A 22,122-nucleotide genomic window follows, 5' to 3' on the forward strand; every position below is an offset into this window, starting at 1 on the left:
GAGGATCCACATGCTATGCAGACATAAAAGCACAAGGGAGGTGGAACTTTGAAACCAGTCAGACTGGTTGAAAGGTAGAGCCGTCCCAATGTGGATCCCAGAGAAAGAAAACTACCAACAGTGAACTGAGACTAAAAGAGAAAGAACACAGGAAAGATACATCACTGCAAAGCAACCATGTGTGGACCCAGTAAGTTTCCTTTTTCTCTTAATACAACCTGTTAGTATTTGTAGTATATAAAACATAGAACGTTAATAGTGGTGGAGGTAAAGACGTTTCTATACTATGTGTATTGTGCCCTCCCACACAAACATTTAGGTTATGTTGCTTTTAGGGAGTTTACATATGATGTGTCTTGTTTGTAGAACTCTCTCAGTGTTTAAGGAGGCTTTAGGGGGATAGGTGACTGAACCACAGCATCTAGGGAAATTATACTTTATATACAATGTGTGTTTTGATATAAGAATTATGCATTAATCAGAATAGGTAAGAAATTAATTCTACAAAATCTGGATGTTTTTCGTGTAAACATTTGTAACTCTCTTCAGACAAGACTGATCCTGACAGTATTATCTGATAGTAATATTGGCCCTGAAGAGTAACCTCTGCTTATACCTGTAAATGAATTATATAATCATATTCTCATAGTAAATTCATATTAGAGAAAGATCTATGTACTAGATACTGTAAAGTGGATGTGGATACTTCTCAGGGTCTTAGGGTTTATACACCTCAGAATTTTTGTTCAGAGATTCAGTTGTTGAAAACCTCATTATTTTAATAGAATATTAATGTCTGAAGAAGTTTTCGTGATATGTTTTTTTATTATTATTTTATTAAAGTGGTTAGAGTATATTAAGGGGTCTTAAAACCCAATGGCGACTTAAGTTTGCTTTGGTAGAACTGCAGGGGTCCGTGTGTAGTGGCCATATTATGGCCTTGTAAAACTGGCGTAAATATGAAATTATTAATAAAACTGAATATAGAAAAGCATATCTTCGTGTAGTTAAAAATGATTATCACAAACATGCTTAAAACCAAGACCTTGAAGAGATCTTGTTAATAATTACAATTCGTTTATTTAACGTTAGGTGCACATATGGCTCGCTACATAGTAACCAGTTGTATCACGCTTATCTATCAATCAGCTACAAGCTACAGGAAATCATCTTAATAATAAAAATTATACTTCAAATGTCTCAAATGTTCGTTCACAAAAATGTAAATTAATATTATTACAAAAATACTGTAAGTATAGGCAAGCACACACACAAGTAGCAAAATGACAATAGTTAGTAATGAAAATGAAAGAGACAATCAGGCACTTTATAGAATTATTTGGTGAATTAAATATTGTGGACATTTTAATTTTGTGGAAAAATAGAGACTAATGGATCTCTTTACCAGAGGCGTAGCTAGGTTCTCCAGCACCCGGGGCAAAGATTCAGTTTGGCGCCCCCCCCCCCCAACCTCTTTCCCAACATCTCCTTCCCCCTCGCTGTGTTTGTTTTCTCTACCAATCAATGATGTGTCATTTCTTTTCCACATTTCTTTTTATGTAACTCGAGCATGAAAGCATTTGCACATTTTACAAACAATATAGTTCTATACACAACACCAGAACAAAGCCCAGTACATAAATACAACACTAGCACAAATACAACTCAATTTAGTGCACCCCTGCCGTATAGGTATGTACGGCGTAAAACTACAGCTCCCAGCATGGCCCGAACAATGATAAGGATATGCTGCGAGTTGCTGTTTCACAAAAAATAAATCATATCATAATCATCTCGCTGCAGATCACACAGTGACTACAGTGCTGATTAGAGGCAGAATAAACATTTACATTAAGTGACTCACCGGTGACGTCTCAGATTCTAGTTCTTTTTCTCCATCCGGTCCAGACCTATATGATGGCTTCTCCCGCTCACAGACCATTTCTGCAGTTTGCCGCTCAGATGCCTTCAGCTTCTCACTTTTCCAACATTTCTACACCTATAAATAAAGATAAAGTTCTCATTATACCACACACTACGCCCCTAAATATAATAGCACCATACACTGCACCTCTAATTATAATAGCACCATACACTGTGTCCCATACACACACACACACTGTGCCCCCTATAGATAGTGCCTGCCATAGAGCCCCCTGTTTATAGTGCCCCCATATAGCCCACCCCTGTATAAAGTGTCCCACAAATAGCTCCCCCTATAGTGCTCCACAGATAGCCTACCCCTGTATATAGCCCCCCTGTAGATATAGCCCACCCCTGTATATAGTGCTCCATAGATAGCCCACCCCTGTATATAGCCCCCCCTGTAGATATAGCCCAGCCGTGTATATAGTGCTCTATAGATAGCCCACCCCTGTATATAGCCCCCCTGTAGATATAGCCCACCCCAGTATATGGTGCTCCATAGATCGCCCACCCCTGTATAAAGTGTCCCACAAATAGCTCCCCCTATAGTGCTCCACAGATAGCCCACCCCTGTATATAGCCCCCCTGTAGATATAGCCCACCCCTGTATATAGTGCTCCACATATAGTCCACCCCTGTATATAGTGCTCCACAGATAGCCCACCCCTGTATATAGCCCCCCTGTTGATATAGCCCACCCCTGTATATAGTGCTCCATAGATAGCCCACCCCTGTATATAGGCCCCCTGTAGATACAGCCCACCCCTGTATATAGTGCTCCATAGATAGCCCACCCCTGTATATAGCCCCCCTGTACATACAGCCCACACCTGTATATGGTGATCCATAGATAGCCCACCCCTGTATATAGCCCCCCTGTAGTTATAGCCCACCCCTGTATATGGTGCTTCATAGATAGCCCACCCCAGTATATAGCCGCCCCCCGTAGATAAAGCCCCCCTGTAGATAAAGCCCCCCGTGGATAAAGCTCCCCTGTAGATAAAGTCCCCCGTAGATAAAGACCCCCTGTAGATAAAGCCCCACCCCCCCTGTAGATAAAGCCCCCCCATAGATAAAGCCCCCCTGTAAATAAAGCCCCCCCTGTAGATAAAGCACCCCTGTAGATATAGCCACCCCCGTAGATAAAGCCACACACTTTATTATTACAATAAATTAACAAACTATTCAAACTCACCTTAATCCCGCTCCCACGCCGGCCGGCAGCAATGGAGACTTGCTCTCTTCTGCGCAGGTCTCCTGGGGGTTGAACGAAGCGTCTATGAAAGGCGCTGATTGGCTGGGAAGGATGACTTTCCCTGTCAGTCAGTCAGCACCTTTCATTGACGGAAGCGCGATGTCGCTTCACTGGTACAAAAGAGCTGAATAGCCAGGCACGGAACATACCCGGCCATTCATTGCTTCTAATTGTACCTGTGTCCTATAGACACAGGTACAATTATAGTGCAGGAGAAGGTGGCGCTGGCGCCCCCCTCTAAGTTGCGCCCGGCCTGCCCCCCCCAGCTACGCCCCTGTCATTACAGTTAGGTATTAATTTTCACAATCAATTTTTTCCTAATCAAGATATTCCTCATATTACATACTATGTTTTGTATGTATTATGTATTATTTATTTAATGTAAATCATATATTATATTTTTAACTATGTAACTATGTATTTTTTTCAAATCTGCTCCCTCCAGTTTAATATTGTAGAAGTTGTCATGTGATCCAAGGAGGAATAAAGGCCCTTTTACGTGGGCTAATGATCGGGCAAACGAGCGTTCATATGAACGCTCCTTCTCGATCATTGCCCTGTGTAAACAAGGCAACGATCAGCCGATAAACGAGAAATCGCTCGTTCAACAGCTCATCGTATCATTTATGCAGCAATAAATATTATCGTTGTCGGCAGCATATCTCCCTGTATAAACAGGGAGATGTGTTGCTGACATGAGGGAAATGTATGGGGACGAATGATCGTCGTAGTGATTGCTGGTCCCCATACATAACCAAGCATTTCTCCTGATAGGAGCAAACGAGCGCCGATCAAAAAGCTGTCTCGATGATCGGCGCTCGTTTTCACAACCCATATCGGGCCATGTAATGCACCTTAAGAAGGGGGCAATAGTGGACAAGTTACAACTGTATAGCAGGTCCCTATTGGATAGCCTGGGTAGTCACAGATGTCACTCAGAAGAACCAATGGCTATGACTGAGACCAGCTGTCTACAGACTGGACCAATATGTCAAAAGATGTACTGCCAAGGCAGTGATTGGGCTGGCCGATATTGCACAGATTCTATCATATGTTTCTACGAGAACATGTAAATGCTTCCATGTGCGCTCAGTGAGTAGAAACCCAATAAAACATTTTTGTAAAAAGTAAATACTTCATTCCATTATGAAACCTTGTACAACCCCTGGTCCCACTACCCTACATTCCAGAGGGCTTTACCCCCTGGTAAGACAATACTCATTCATTGTGACATGGGGCAGCTGAGATGTAAACACATTGCACCCCCTTCATTAATTCCTTTCAACGTCTGCTTCAGTCTCTAGGTGGGATGTCATTATTACTTAACCAATAGTATTTCTATAATGGAACTGTCCAAAAGGTTATGTAAATGATTTAAAGACACAGTCATCGTGTCATGCAGGGCTTGTTTAGGGTAGTGTAATTCCTCATTAGATAAGGATTCTTGAAGAAGTTAGTATCTGGATAGAATCAAAAAGATATAATCCAAATCTAAGAGGCAAAAGAATGTGATATTCACCAAAAAATATAAATCATTGTGATGCCCCCTCCTGTAAAGGGAAAAAGTCTATTCAGCGAGCTGTGTCTTAGTTATACCTGTTTCTGAGAAAGCTGGGAGTGACAACTAATTTTGCCCCTATTATACCCCCAAAGACGTTGTCAGTATTTGAACAGCAAATCACCCTAGTCAAGTAGTGATATTGGAGATGAAAATGTATGATTGCATAACTAAAAAGATTTGTCACTTAGATGCCAGGAAAAGCTGGATGACAGTCAGGAATAAAGGCTGGCTGTATTGGCAGCCATGTTGGTCATTACTCAGCTTTTAAAAAAAAAAATAAAATTAATGATGACTACACAAGGAGTTAAATTTCCAGGTGTGTTCTGTTTTTTTTTTTTAAGGGAATGTATTATCAGAAAAAATTACATTTCATTTAAATCAGGTTTTTATTTTAAAAACATTAAAAGGGTTGTCCCATGAATCGGTATTACATGTCTGTTATATCAGGCAAAATAGAACAATTTCTTTATTGGAATCATTATTAATACAAATTGCTCTTGAGTCTAGATCATGTGTTAGCAATCTATGACTTGTGTGCCACAGCTGGCACACAGAACATTTTTGCCTGGCACCCCACAAATGATCCCCAGCCTAAACCTAGCTCAACGCCGCCCCCTTGGCTTGCTGGATGCTTTAGCGTCCGCCGACATCACTGGTTTCCTTATGGCCAAGGAACAGCTTTTGCGTGAGATTTCACTAAAGGAAATGACGTCGGCGGAAAAGGGGGTATGTACGCAGTGCTATTCTATAAACGGCGGCTGTCGCCCTTAATACGACATGTCCCCTCATCCTTTATAAGTCACATAACCCTTTCATGGAACTATACATGGTAACAGTTTGTGTTATGCGACTTTCATGTTGCATGGCACATTGAGTACTTGATCTTTGATTGAACTTTTTTTAAATCGGCACACCATACAAAAAGGGTTGCCTATCCCTGATCTAGATATTGCTTTTATATACTTGTTTTGGTGCCCCGTTTGTTTGAATTCTATCGCAGAACGTCCACCTAATGTGTTCATTGCCGGTGGTCACACATCCTCAGTCCCACCTCTTGGATCCTCTTGTATGTGGACAGTAATATGTCGACGCAGCCTCTTCTCACCAGCACTGGACATATCAGGTGGACGTTCCGAGACTGAGTTAAAAGAGCGCCAGGGGGCACCATAACAATTATGTAACAGCAATATCTAGACACAGGGGTATTTTATTAAGTAAGATTTCAAATGAAAAATTGTTATGTTTTGTGTGATCTAACAGAAAAAAATAATATTTAATCATGGGCGAACCCCATTAAGCTGACATTTCCTGTTTTCTGCAGCTCACTTGTCATTGCTGTGTAGAGAAGGACAGGGTGAACAGAAGGTAGGGTATTTAATGCCAGCTTGTACTGCTGGAGGGCTAGATAAGGCAGGATAGCAACACTATACACATATCAGGCTCTGTATGTATTTCCCCTGTCACTCTCTGGCCTCTGGTGGGCAAGGGGCTGTAAAACATCACTTTCTTGTATAATATAAAAGTCTATGACATTTCTCTGTCAATTTACTTCCATTCTGTAATGTCATACCATGCTGTATTAAACACCATAGAGAAATGGCGGGCACCGCAAATATTGTAGGGGTGCAAACACCAGCATCAAAAGACTATTTAGACAAAGCAAAAAAAGTGACTCCCTACAAAAGCCTTGCATACCCATATAGATCAGACATATAAAAAAAATACTTTATTAACTAATAATATACAAGAAAATATATATATATATATATATATATATATATATATATATATATATATATATATATATATATATATATATATATACACACCAACAGACAATATACTTTAAAACACCACTAAAAACAGATACGAAAGGGTCACAAGGAATAATGTGACCCTCTTGCGGTGGAAACCCAGAATGTGGGCTGAGACCAAGCCAAGATATATACCATGTTGTATTCTCAATACAGACAATGAAGTAAGAAAGTGTGTGTCTCCAATATGGCCACTACAGGGAAGTTTTTTTTAAATATAATTACAACATTTAAAAATAAAATAAAAAATGAACTATATGAGACATTCCCTTTAATTTTAGGGGGTAGTATCTTTAAATATGTGGACAATATATGAAATATGTATTATGTAGCCTACTTATTCATAATTGACATATACTTTCTTTCTACAGAGCCACTGGATAACACACTGTTTGGAAAGGTTTTGATGAAACAGGGCCTGGCACTGATTGTGATTGGGCACCTTAATTTTATAGTGGGGGCTATAGTCCATGGATTGGTACTGAGACATGTGACAAAATTGGTGGACAATTTGTCACTACAGTATGCTGTAACCAACATCACTGCTGTGTCATCTGCAATTCTGGTAAGTTAAGGAAGTGTGTTTAAATGACCATGAAGCTACTACACTGACTATTTTGGAATTCTTTCCCTACATTAAAGGATCACAAAAGCTCTTCCAGATAAAGATGTTGTGTCACATATATGTAAAGGTTTCCATACATAAGTAGCATGAAGCTCTAATAACCATTGTGGAGCCGGAGGTTATCAATAACGTGTCCTAAGGAGTCACTGAGCAATAGCAGAAAAGACATCAGAGTTCAGGAAAATTTATAAAAAGTCTTATGTTTAATGTACAATTATGCAAACCAAATTGTGGTGGATTTTTGTAAGATTTATTTTGATGACTTCAGAATTGGCACTGCATGGTCTGCATGGCAAGTAGGTTGGGCTAACTGTCTAGGGAAGCCAAATAAGTGACCACAAGCCATTAAATAACGTCCATAGTGGTTGTAATTTCTATTCCCCTACACAGCGCTATATGTGGAATAGAGAACTCGTAGCTTGATCAGAAGACAGTCAGTCTCCATACAGCATGTTGTGTCTATGCAGCTGATTCTATCAATGTGCAGCATATATTGACGTGTTTTTAGGCAGCACGTCCATATACATTGCTATATCTATGGACATTTGCTGTCCAGTGGAAGATAAATGAGAAAGTTGCATTACCTTGTCACCTCATGGATAGTATGTCAGTATGTGCTTGGCCAAAATGGCTATATTTATTCGAATCACTTCCACTTGAAAAGAAGGGAGTCCGATAATTGTCTAATGCAATATTTAGCCAAACCTTGTGATATTGTTTTGTCTATTTCACTCAAATAACAAAACACTTTTGGATTCAAAGGCTATGTACAGTTTTGAATGTATTTTTTCAATTATATCAATGTTTTTTGTGTTTTTAAGAACTTTTCCAATTGCCTTTTATTAAAAATGTATTTAGCTTTTTACGATACAACTTCTACGCATCCTGTATACATAGCAGCTGTGTTGGTCCCTCTCGGCCGAATCCGTCAGTTCAGCTGAACTGATGGCTTGGCTTAGAGCGGGTCCTGCGTATCTCTGACACACTGGATCCAGCTAATATCGATAACATCTTTCATAACTTAGAACTGATCATATTTAGCCGGATCCTGTGTGTCAGAGACACGCAGAGCTCGCTCTCAGCCAAACTATCAGTTAAGCTGAACTGACGGATTCTGCTGAGAGAGAACAACACATATTCTATGTGTACAGGATACATAGAAGCTGTATCATAAAAGTCATTTTTTTTTTCAATTCGAAAATTCAAGTCAATTCGAAAAGTTCTTAAAAACATAAAAGACATTGATTTAATAAAAAAAAATATATTCAAAAGTGTACATAGCCTTTAATATTAATTATGAGCAAACATTAACCCATTTGGAAGTGCAGCCTGAACTATTCAAGTTGTAAAACAATGACATGTATTAGTAGTTATAGTGTCAAGGTAAGTCAACTAACTCTTGTGAAAAAAATATATTTCCTCTAGCTAACAATAGATTTCTAATAAAAGAGACAGTCGACTCCGCCTATGACACTCAATGACTAATATAAATGGGAGCATTTTAGGGTGTTAGCACTATTTTTTTTTTAAATTGTATTACTCAATCTCCTTATTTAGGTATGTTACAGGCTTCAACAATGCTAGTCATCTGTTATTGCAAACAGACCCCCTTTGGGTTTAGGTGGAGCACCTAAACTCATACATACCCCTTCTCTCTAGGGCTACATTGGGGCACTATGTGGAGATATTTAGCACCACACATATGCACCATGCAAAATATTTTTGGTATGAGACATTCCTTAGAGCCTGTTCACATCAGTGTTGGGCTTCCGTTTGGCTTTTTGTTCATCTGTTTCGTCAGAGGAACAGATGAACGGAAAGACAAATGGAAAGTATCGTTTCTGTTTACATTACCATTGATTTCAATGGTATTTTATTGTTTCCGTTTGTTTCAGTTTGCTCCGTTTTGCTAAGTTTCCATGTTTTTCACGGAAACAATAGTGTAGTGTGCTACGCTATTGTTTCTGTGAAAAAAACTGAAACCTAGCGGAACGGAGGCAAACTAAAACAAACTGAAACGAAAAAATACCATTAAAATAAATGGTAATGCAAACGTAAATGATACTTTCCGTTTGTCTTTCCGTTCATCTGTTCCTCTGGCAGAACAGATGAACGCTCATTTTACACGGAATCATGGTTCAGTGTCGGCAGGTCGACACGCAGGATCCGCCTGTAATCGATCACATCTAAGTTATGAACTTAGATGTGATCATTTACAGGTGAATCCTGCGTGTCACAGACGTTGCAAGCTTTTTTCAAGCTTGTAAAAAGTTCCATGGTGGAACTGAAACGTCGCTTGGCTCTAAGCATGGGCAAATAAAACCACAGATTTTTTACTGGACCTTACTGGAATACTGCAATCTATTTTCATGTGTATATATATATATATATATATATATATATATATATATATATATATATATGCCCTCAAAGGTGTTCACAGCCTTTAAGTTTAATGTATAAATAGCATGCATTACGCTCCTGAGCTCCCTCTACCGGTGGCTGCAAATGTTTATCCATGGGTGGGAATTTATTAACTTTCTACTCTAGTTTCCTCGCATAGAAAAGTCGCAAATGGCACTCACACCACTTTCCGTCGCTCAAGCCATTTTCCTGAAAACAAATTGAAGCTTAGCGAAAGGGGGCATGGCCTGACAAATGTATCACAATATACACATGGATGGCCAGGGATGCATCTAATTTATTAAGAAGCATGTGTTTCTTAACCTTTTAAGATCTAAGCCTTTTTTTTTTTTTTTTTTAAAAGGCTTGCAGGAATTTTTGTGTTTTTGCCTGGCCACATTCAGAGAGCTATAACTTTTTTTATTTTCAAAACCTGCCACTTTAATGTGGGTCTAGGTAGTGTACAGCCCCTGCAGGTGTGCTACGGAAATGATGGTATGAAGAGAGAAGATTTCTTGTAAACTCCAATTTATTAGACCGATTTTCAGCACGAAAAGCAATAACAGTATTAAATATGAGAGGCACAGTCTTAGGCTCAGTTAGGCGGATGATGACTTTGTCGCAGACAGTGCCACAGGCGCTTGTTAGGGCGAATACTACCCCTTTCTTACCTCTCCTTTCTGTCTTACTGTTTTGGGCAGTGATGGCACTGGGACACAGGAACTGGCATAGGAGTACGACTCCCGAGCTGCAGGAGCATCAGTGTTGTCATGGCTCAAAGCACCATGCATCATGACAAGGACGCTCTTCTACAGAGTGACGGAAGTTGGCTTTCGTCAGCTCTGTAAGGGGTGTCGCTAAGCATTGCAAAGCTGCATTGTGACCCTGCCGGGGGTGGATGGAGAGTGTAGTGGCGCCAAAAAAAGAGAGGGTAGTGGAGAGACACCAGGGAAAGTAGGAGATCAAGCCGAGATTTAGGCACTGAGCACACTGTATGTCACGGTCTGTGGGTATGTGGACCCACTCGGCCGCTCCGCCGTAGCGGGGAGGCAGCTGGCTACACAACAGAGTACCCCAGCAATACAAAGTCTAGGGTACCTGAATAGTCCAGATAGTGGCTGAGGCTTTGGCACGGATGGAGATGGATGCAGCAGGTTACGCCAGACGTGGCAGATGACAGCATGTGCAGCAGGTTGCGTCAGACGTGGCGGATCACACTGAACGTGGCAGATGACACTGTATGTGGCAGATGGCACTGGATGTGGCAGACGACAGCAGGTGCTGAGGGATACGACTCCAACACTAACAGGCTCTGGAACAATGGCACAGCACGGGATATAGGGCTGGGTAACAAAAGGAACAGGATAACACTAAGGGAACACTTGCAAGACTGACATGGGAACACTAACAATGCTCAGACAAGGATCAGAAGGGCAGGGCCCTTTTTATAGTCCAGGGAATCATGGGCAGTTGATGATGGTGATTCCATTTGTGCGCGCGCTTGCCCTTTAAGGCTGGGCACGAGCGTGCGCGTGCACCCTATGGGACACAGCGGACCAGAGCGGAAGTGAGCGCTGGCATCTCCTAGGAAGGAGATGTGAGCCAGCACTCACAGATCCATGGCTGCGGCCGCCGGGGTCTGAGTAAACCTGGCGGTCCGTGGCCCTGGATGCTACACTGTATAATTGCTGGCCTTGGAAAGAAGGATAAATCTTTTCTGCTGCAACTTTGAATAGTTCCAGGGCGGCATAATGTGGACCCTGATAGGAACATGGTCAGGTTCATTGATAGCTGTGACATCTCCATCAGTCAAATTGCGTGCCTGCCAACATCCTGTGTCCCTGAGCCCCAGATAAGTGCTTGTAGCTTGGTTGTGCTGTCCATCGTGATGTTGCTAGTATAAAAAAAAAAACATACACTAGGTATAAAACACTTTTCTTCATCATAATATACCTCTAAATTATACAGTCAGAAAGTTACCACAAATAACCACTGGCCACTATACAAGAAACAAATATCACAATACTGTTACTTAACAAAATCCAGGGCCAGAATTAACAATGATACCACCAATACTGCTACACTATGAAACTACATATTACCTAATTAATACCTCCATATTGCTACTGAATAATACCTCCACATTATTACTTGATATTACCGCCACATAGTGACTGAATTATACCACCATACTGTTACTGAATAATATCTTCACATCATAACCACATATTACAACCACATAATGACTGAAGAATACCACCAAACTAATACTGAATAATACCTTTATACCATGATCACATATTACCACCACATAGTTACTGATTAATACCACCATACTGTTACTGAATAATACCTTCATACCATGATCACATATTACCACCACATAGTTACTGATTAACACCACCATACTGTTACTGAATAATACCTTCATACCATGATCACATATTACCACCACATAGTTACTGAATAAAACACCATACTGTTACTGAATATAGCCACTATACTAAGACTGATATTACCATCATACAGTGAGCATATAGTGGTAGAGACCAGTCCTACGAAGGCGCTCTGCAGACCATATTAGTAAATATTGTATAGTCAATCACAGGTGATGTTTTCTCTGGTTGTAGTCATTCACTTCCCCTTTTCTTCTTTATCCGGCCTAGACTGCCATGACAACTTCTCCCAACCACGACTCGTCTCTGCAGAATTTGACATACAAACATCTTTGACTCCTTGATTTTCAAGCACACTCCTCACCCTCTACAAAAACTCACCATCCATAGTGCCCCAGACGATAATAGTGCAACCCAAACAGTAATAGTGCTCCCCAAACAGTAATAGTGCCCTCTTTAGGCCCCAGACCGCAATAGCTCCCCCTCACAGTAGTAATATTTCCCTTTGTGCCCCCACACAATAGTAGTCCTATTTTGTGCCCCCATATAGTAGTTAGGCCCCCAATTAGTAGTTAAACATCCCCATATAGTAGTTATTCCCCCCACAATGTAGTTAGGTGACCCCATATAGTGGTTAGGCCCCCATATAGTGGTTAGGCACCCCATCTAGTGGCCAGACCCCTCCATATAGTGGTTAAATCCTCCATATAGTGGTTAGATGCCCCATCTAGTAGTTAGCGCCTTACATAGTAGTTAGCCCACCCCATATAATGGTTAGGACGCCTATATAGTAGTTAGCCTCCGCCTTATAGTGGTTAGGCATCCTCATATAATGGTTAGACCCCCATATAGTAGTTAGCCCCCATTTAGTGATTAGACCCCCCATATATTGATTAGACCCTCCATTTAGTGGTTAGGCCCACATATATTGGTTAATCCCCACATATTAATAGATCCCCAGTGCCAATGTGAAAAAAGAAAACAATAAACTCACCTAACCCTGTACCCATAAAAGAGCTGCTGGATCTTCTGCCCGTTGCCTGCACTGGGACCTCAAGCTGACGTCTTCCCGACCTCTTGTAGGCCACAGGCCTAAACTGGCAGCTGGCTTACCAGAGTAACTGGCGGGGCAGGGAGTCAATGGTTCTCTGCTTTGTCTAATTAAGCAGGCCTTGTGGTGTGAGCCGGGCCAGGCCTCCCTGAGAGTGCAGGTGCTGTAGCAGCAGTAGTTCTGCCACTGCCTTGAGTCCTGTAAGTTGTGAGGTGAAGCTTTCATGGATCAGACTTTTCCATCAAATCCCACCTTGAACTCTGTCATGTCCTCATACCATTCGTGAACAATTCTTGCAGTGTAGCAGGGCGCTGAAAGAGTTTACTGCCTTTAGGCAAAACCATTGCCATGAAGTGGTGTACTTAGTTTGCAACAATGTTTTGGTAGGTGGTAGGTGTCAGGGTATGTGCACACACACTAATTACGTCCGTAATTGACGGACGTATTTCGGCCGCAAGTCCCGGACCGAACACAGTGCAAGGAGCCGGGCTCCTAGCATCATACTTATGTACGATGCTAGGAGTCCCTGCCTCGCTGCAGGACAACTGTCCCGTACTGTAAACATGATTATACTACGGGACAGTTGTCCTGCAGCAAGGCAGGGACTCCTAGCGTCGTACATAAGTATGATGCTAGGAGCCCGGCTCCTTGCACTGTGTTCGGTCCGGGACATGCGGCCGACATACGTCCGTCAATTACGGACGTAAATAGTGTGTGTGCACATACCCTCAAAGTAACATCCACATGAATGCCAGAACCTAAGGATTCAGAGCAGAACATTGTCCAGAGCATTACACTGCCTCTGCCGGCTTGCCTTCTTCGAACATGATTTGCCACAACCAGCCCAGTTCTGAGGCTTACGTATCCAATGTAGGTGCTTTTGTGTTGGACACTCAGACCGGTCTGCTACTAGGCGGCCCCAAATTCAATAGGCTGTGCTGTTCTTTGTGTTCTGACACCTTTCTATCATAGCCAGCATCAACTTTTTCAGGAATTTATGCTACAGTAGCTCTTGTGTGGGATCGGACAGGATGGGCTAACCTTTGCTCCCCTTAAGCACGCTGGTTCACCAGTTGTTTTTCCATTGACCACTTCAGGTAGTTACTAACTACTGCATATTGGGAACACCCCACAAGACCTGCCGTTTCAGATATGTGAAAAAGAGAAATGTATTACAGAAAGTTTGCTCACCACGTTTCCAATGCGTTTTCAATTCGTTAATTGATTCAAGTGAATATAATCCAAATGCTGCAGGTGCTTAAAAATATCCTCCAACGAGGTCCTGTGTTGACAGCAGGTATGCAAGGTAATAGAAGTAGACGATGAAGGTATATCCAGCACTCAAAATAAAAGTTAAATGGTTTATTCGGTCATTTTAAAACAAAGATTTAAAACAAATATCCCGGGACCACGCTTACGCGTTTCAGACCGCTAGGGTCCTTAGTCATAGCTTGTAAGCGTGGTCCCGGGATTTTTGTTTTAAATCTTTGTTTTAAAATGACCGAATAAACCATTTAACTTTTATTTTGAGTGCTGGATATACTTTCATCGTCTACTTCTATTACGTTTCAGATATGTACTTACTCAGTTGTCTAGCCATCACAATTTGGCCCTTGTCATGATCCCTCAGATCCTTACACTTGCCCATTTTTCCTGTTTCCAACACATCAACTCCAAGAACTGACTGTTCACTATCTGCCTAATATATGCCACCCCCTAAAAGGGCCATGGTAATAACATAATCAATGTTATTCACTTCACCTGTCAGTAGTTTTAATGTTATGGCTGAGCGGTGTATGTTTCCAATTTTTTGTACCACGTGTACTTCAAAATACTGGTGCCAATTTTTTTTATAAAAAGACACCTGCTCTGTTTTGCTTATAGGTCCCCAGAACGTTCTTTATTTTGGAAACTGCCTATGAGAATCAGATTACAGCTATAATATTTTTACACCTTCCAAGCGTCCTGTATTAGCGAGATTCAGGGCACTGTACTACTGTCCTAGGTGTCAGCTAGCATGTTCTCATTGTTGCTAAGAGCACCAACAATGGACTTGGAAGACATCTATGCCCATTCAATTAGTAGTTGTAGAAGGGAGTATAGATGATGCAGGAGAGATGAAACATTGCTCGACACCAGGGCAGGCTGTTTTCTCCCCGGCGTACACCTTAAGGCTGCATACCGCAGGTTGCGAACCGTTGTCCTATAATTAGTGGTTATTGATAACTGTCACGTTAAGTACGTGGACCCACTGGGCCGTACCGCCTTCACGGTATGGCAGCTGGCCAACAGGACCCCAGGTCACAGTCTATAGTTCGTACAGTGTACCTGTGGTAGCTCAGACAATAGCAAGACAGGCTCGGCTGGGACTAGGCAGCAGGCAGGCTCCAGGCGTGGTGTAGCAAAACAGGCGTGTAATACTGCACAGCATGACTTCAGCTCAACACTGTACTTGACAAGGATAGCACGGGATACAGGTTACAGGTAGCAGGAACGGGAAACACTGGGAACTGGGAAACACTAGGAGACCATTTGTTTAGACAGACTAGGGTACGACAACAACGCTCAGGCATTGCAGGGAGGGGCACAGCCCTTCTTATAGCCCAGGGTGCTCTGGGAGCAATCAGCTCAATCTCCCACCTATGTGCGCTTTGGCTCCTTAAGTCTGGACTGAGCTCGCGAGTGCACCCTGGTGGTCACTGTGGAACAGGACGACCGTATGTGCAGACATCTCTGGAGAGGAGGGCGTCGACTGGACGGAAGGAGTTTGTGGTCAGAGACCACGGACGTTACAATAACTAGCGTTGTGGATAAATCAGTGATGAAACCGCTGCTCTAAACTTATGTCAATTTATTGGTTAAGCAAGGGGTTACAGGAAGGTGACATACGTGTCACGTTGCATTGAAGTATTACGGCATGCTTCTCTCCATAGAATAGGAGGGGGTTTATATAGCATTAGATGGAACAATTACATCACACAATATTTTCTTGTCCTTGCAATTCATTATCTAGAATGGCATTCAATGGACGTAGTTATTTCCTTATCTTCTTGTTACAAAAGGGCATATTCTTTTTGAGGCTTCCTTGTTCAGGAGTCATTTTTGCATATTCAACAACATTTTCTTTAACACAGCAACATATATATATATATCTCTAAACATTGATTTTATATTGAAGTTAAAATGGAAGATAGAACAATCATACAAAATGGTGGAGTTAGTAACTTTCTTTCTCACTAGCTATAAATAATGTGTGATTCCGTTTTCAAGATGACATCAGAGATCAGAGAGTCAAAGGACATTCCTGCAATTGATTTTTGACAGCATATAAGACAAAATAAAAAAATCAGAGTATGCTATAATTATTATGCTATAATTATCAAAAATCTGTCAAAAAACAATGTCTCCTTTGCGCTCTGACTTATCCGTCCCTATTTTATAAAACAGGGATATTAGGTTTCAGGGGGCATTTAGAGGCCAATGAACTATAAATAGGCTTTCATATTTCATATATTAGTATAACCATACCTCCCAACTTTCAAGTATTGCAAAGAGGGACAACTGTTGCGGCGCATACAGTATAAAGCCTTCATAGCTGCCCCCATGCAGTATAATGCCTCCATACAGTATAATAACCCATAGCTGCCTCTATACAACATAATGCCCCATAGCTGCCCACATACAGTATAATGCACCCATAGCTGCACCCATACAGCCTAATGCCCCATAGCTGCCCCCATACAGTATAATGCCCCATAGCTGCTCTTATACAGTATAATGCCACATAGCTGCCCCATGCAGTATAATGCCCCCACAGCTGCCCCATACAGTATAATGCCCTTATAGATTCCCCCATAGAGTATAATGCCCCCATAGCTACCACCACACACTATAAGGCCCCGTAAGCTGCCACCATACACTATAATGCCCCCACAGATGCCCCATACAGTATAATGTCACTGTAGCTTCCCCCATACAGTATAATGCCGCCATACAGTATAATGGCCCTCTAGCTGTCAACATACAGTATAATGCCCCTTAGCTGCCCCCATACAGTATAATGCCCCATACCTGCTCTTATACAGTATAATGCCCCATACCTGTTCTTATACAGTATAATGCCCCATAGCTGCTCCATACAGTATAATGCTCCCACAGCTGCCCCATACAGTATAATGCCGCTATAGATTATCCCATACAGTATAATGCCCCATAGCTACCCCCATACACTATAATGCCCCCACAGCATCGCCATACAGTATAATTCCCCTGTAGCTTCCCCCATACAGTATAATTCCCTTTAGCTGCCCCATACAGTATAATGCCCCTTAGCTACCCCATACAGTATAATGTCCCCTTAGCTGCCCCTAGTGCCAGTGCCCACATAGTGCCACAGTGCCCATTTAGATAGTGCCACACACATTGCCCATGTAAATAGTGCCACAGCCCCTTAAATATAGTGCCACCCCCCTGTAGATAGCAATACCCCCCCCCCCATAGCAATTGAGACTCCCTCTGGGGGTGGAATTCCCAGTCAGAGTGTCAGTAACGCCATGGCCGGGGATTCTGCTCCAGGAGGAGCCACTGACATCTCTGTCAATATATGGACAGTAACGTCAGGGATTCCCTCTAGGCGCAGAATCTCCGGCCATAGCGTGGATTCAGCTACAGGAGGAGCCACTAACGTCACTGTCCATATATGTCAAGGGCTTCCCCAGGCTCAGCGCTTAAAGTAGCGCTGCGTCCGGGGAGTTCTCTATACTAATGCTGAAGCAGGGAGCTGACAATTCCCTGCTTCAGCAATGGGTTCAACTATATCTCCATCCTGAGGACGCAGAAACAGTTGACACCGGGAGTCCAGGACATACCACCGGCCACCCGAAATCTGGACAGCGGGACAGCACCCGAAATATGGGACTGTCCTGCTGAATGCAGGACGGTTGGTAGGTATGGTATAGCTGTAAGGTATACCAGTCTTGTGTACACCCTTTTCATGCATTGGGGGAGATTTCACAAAACTAGTGCAAGGAAAAAGTGGAGTAGTTGCCTATAGTAACCAATCAGTGTGCTCTAAAGGCCCTCTAAAAATGGACAGCTGGAATACTAAAGGTTACTATGAGGAACTACTACATTTCATGCTCCATTAGTTTTGTTTAATCTACCACCTGCCCCAATGTGTGAGAGCGATAGAAAAAAAATTCTCTCCCACTGCACACCTGGTGAATCTGTGTGCAGACCCCCAAATTTTAATTATTTTTTTGGGATGTGTGTGTGCACTTTAAAACAGGAAACTTAAAGGGGATTTCCACTACCGGCCAACTGATGACCTATACACCAGATAGGTCATCAGTATATGGTCGGAGGGGATCTGACACCTGGACCTCGCACCGATCAGCTGCCTCCGGGCACCAGACAGCCATGCCGGAAGCAGTTGGCTCCGGTCACGGAATAGCGACCGAGCTGCAGCTCTGCACCTATTCAGTTCTGCAGCTCAGCCGCTATGCAAGGTACAGAGCCAACTGTTTCCGGCTCCGTACACTGCATAGTGTGCAATGGCATCCGATGCCGGCAGGCAGCCGGAGCAGCTGGTCCGTGCGGGGTCCGGGTTTCAGATAAACTCTGATCATATACTGATGACTTATCCGGTGAATAGGCCATCAGTTGTCCGGTAGTGGAAAACCCCTATAAGCTGATATGCCCAGTAAAATCCACATTTTAAGTTTTAAATAATGCAGTACCCCAATCTTTTCAGTTCCTCACTTTTTACTACTCTGTTCTTAGATCAGTTCAATGCAGTGTGGTGTTGTCTAATGCTAACATCCTTTAGTGGCGGATTTACATGATCCTGCGAAATATAATTTGAAAATCCTCTAAAAATTAGAAATATTTTCAGGTAGAGTAAGTTACAAGTAAATTGGTGATCGGGTACCATATCGATATGTGTGTCACATAGTCACAACCTCTTTTTGTATAAACACTCACACTAGAAATTTATGTGAATATTTGTCACAGTTACAACATGCTAGAATGCTCTCATAGGCTTCCCCAGAGTAACAAATTTATAATGAAAAATACAAGCTTTTAAAAAATATATTCCAGATATGCCATGTTCAGTGAAATGAACACATCACACAAACAGCTCTGACACATGACCCCCTAGTATACAATGCATTTGGAAAGTCTTCAGACCCTTTAATTGTTTTCACATTTTGTTATGTTGAAGCCTTGTGCTAAAATGAAAAAAATTCACGTTTTCCCCCATCATTCTGCACTCAGTACCCCATAATGACATAAGTGAAAACAGAATGTTAGTAATCTTTGCTAATTTGTTGAAGAGGAAAAACTTACTGACATGTTTTCAGACCCTTTAGGCCTCATGCACAATTACGGATCCATAATTGCAGATAAAATACTGATACATTAATTTCTATGGGCCACGGACACCTTTCAGTATATTTACGGGTAAGTGTCTGGGCCGTAGAAATGATCTGCAAAAAATAGGACATAGCCTATTTTTTGCATTTTGTGGACCGTGCTTCTGCACTTTATAATGTCAGCAAGGACCGCAAATGCGGGCGACCGTCCACGGCTCGTCTGTGCTGTATTCACAGACTGTACACACGGCTGCAGCCGTGCGCATGGGGCCTTACTCAGTACTAAGTTAAGGCACCTTTGGCAGCGATAACAGCCTCCAATTTTCTTGGGTATGATGCCACAAGGTTTGCACACCTGAATTTGGGGGTATTCTTCTCGGCAGATCCTCTCAAGCTCTGTCAGGTTGGACGGGGACCGTCAGTGGACAGCTATTTTCAGGTCTCTCCAGAGATGATTGAGTGGGTTCAAGTCAGGGCTCTGGCTGGGCCACTCAAGGACATTCACAGAGTTGTCCCTAAGTCACTCTTGTGTTGTCTTGGCTGTGTGCTTAGAGTCATTGTCTTGTTGGAAGATGAACCTTCGGCCTAGTCTGAGGTCCAGAGCACTCTGAATCAGGTTATCATTAAGAATATCTCTGTATTTTTCATTCTTCTTTCCCTCAACCCTGACCAGTCTCATTGTCCCAGCTGCTGAAAAATAACCCCCCAACATGATGCTGCCACCACCATGCTTCACTGTAGGGATGGTATTGGGCAGGTGATGAGCAGTGCCTGGTTTCCTCCTGGCACGACGCTTAGAATTGAGGCCAAAAAGTTCAATCTTGGTTTCTTCAGATTACAGAATCTTGTTTCTCACAGTCTGAGTCCTACAGGTACTTTTTTTCAAATTCCAGACATTCTTTCATGTGTCTTTTACTGAAGAGGGGCTTCTTTCTGGCCACTCTGCCATAAAGCCCAGATTGGTGGAGTGCTGCAGTGGTGGTTGACCTTCTGGAAGTTTTTCCTATCTGCACACAGGATCTTTGGAGCTCAGCCAGTGACCGTCGGGTTCTTGGTCATCACTTTTACCAAGGCCCCTTCCCAGGACTACTTCGTTTGGTGGGTGCAGCCAGTTCTGGGAAGAGTCCTGGTTGTTCCAAACTTCTTCCATTAAAAATTAGGCCACTGTGCTCTTGGGAATGTTCAGTGCAGCAGACATTTTTTTGTACCTTTCTCCAGATCGGTGACGCCACACAATCCTGTCTGAGCTCTACAGGCAGTTCTTTCCTCCCCATGGCTTGGTTTTTGCTCTATAACTTTTAATACAGGTGGACTCCAATCAAGATGTAGAAACATCTAGATCTAGAGAAATGGGAGGCTCCCAGTGCTAAATTTCAAGCCTCATAGCAAAGGGTCTGAATACTTATGTCCATGCGAATTTTAAATTTGAACAAATTTGCAAAAAGTTCTAAAATTCCGTTTTCACTTTGTCATTTTGGGGTATTTAATGCAGGATGATGGGGAAAAACTTTTTTTTTTTTTAATTTTCGCACAAGACCTCAACATAACAAAATGTAGAAAAAGTTAAAGGGTCTGAATACTTTCCAAATGCACTGTACAAGCCTCTGAACTTTGTTATATTTCCCACATTTATTTTCATTGATCTATTTTCTATTTTTTTCTTAAGGCATTTTGCTGAGTTTTTCTTGGCGTTTTTAATTTTGGTGTTTAGTGTGGCATTAGTCTATAGTAAAATATAAAATGCACTATACACCACTGCATTTTGGTTTCTGGCGTTTTTTAAGCAATTTTGTGGTCAGTGGCCTTTTTTTTCCAAATGCAGCATGCTCTGGGTATGGAATTTTTTCAGCCATTATTTTCCCTAGGCTTCCCTATAGTACTTCAAAAACGCCAGAAAAAAAGAACGTAAAAAATTACACTAAGTTGAAAACACCTCCAAAAACACCTTTAAAAAAAGGCATGTTACATTTTAATAGCACTAGCGTTTTTTTTTATGCAGTTTAAATTGCCTCAAAAATTGTGTGTGAAGGAGACCCTAAGGGTTTGTTCACATGGCTTATTTTCAGCTGTTTATCGTGAGCAGAACTCCTCCAACCATCTGCCCATTGATTTCAATGGGTAATACGGCGTTCTGTTGGGGCGTTTTTTTTACGTGGGTGTTTTGAAAAAACAGCCGCGTAAGACGCCCCGTAAAAAGAAGTGCATGTCACTTCTTGAGCCATTTTTCATTGACCCTATAGAAAAACAGCTCCAAAAACGTCCAGAAAAAACGACTGAAAATCAGGAGCTGTTTTCCCTTGAAACCAGCTCCGTATTTTCAGACGTTTTTTAGTAAGCGTGTAAACATACCCTAACTGTGGAAAAGAAGCAGATTTATTACAATCCTCATTTATACTGAACACCCATTTGTGGTTTACCATAAGAATCTATATCTTGTATTACCAGTTACCTGTGGAAAAATATTTGTTACTTAAAAAAAAAAATTATTAAATTGTTAATTTTTTGTACTTGTCAGCATATCATAAGTTTTTTTTTTACAAATGTTGTAACCATGATGCATATTGTGGCTTCTTTCCTCAGAGCATATCCTGTGGAATAGTGGCCATCGTTCTCTCGCGGTATCTAGCACACACTTCTTTGGTGAGGAAGAACATATGACATATGGGTACTATTTGAGGTTGGGAATGAAGGATTAATGGGATTAAATGGCTTCTCTG

At 42.0% G+C, this 22,122-nt stretch overlaps 1 protein-coding gene across 1 annotated transcript in view; it reads left to right on the plus strand.

Moving 5' to 3' along the window:
- Positions 1 to 22,122, plus strand: part of TMEM54 (transmembrane protein 54) — a 24,889-nt gene continuing 2,767 nt past the window's right edge. The window contains exons 1-3 of the mRNA XM_075853104.1: positions 1 to 190; positions 6,928 to 7,121; positions 21,986 to 22,045. Of these exons, the coding sequence (XP_075709219.1) occupies positions 178 to 190; positions 6,928 to 7,121; positions 21,986 to 22,045 (267 nt within the window). The 5' untranslated portion in view covers positions 1 to 177. The remainder of the gene's footprint in view (positions 191 to 6,927; positions 7,122 to 21,985; positions 22,046 to 22,122) is intronic.

This window comes from Rhinoderma darwinii, chromosome 2 (genome assembly GCF_050947455.1).
Source record: "Rhinoderma darwinii isolate aRhiDar2 chromosome 2, aRhiDar2.hap1, whole genome shotgun sequence".
Taxonomy (NCBI): Eukaryota; Metazoa; Chordata; class Amphibia; order Anura; family Rhinodermatidae; genus Rhinoderma; species Rhinoderma darwinii.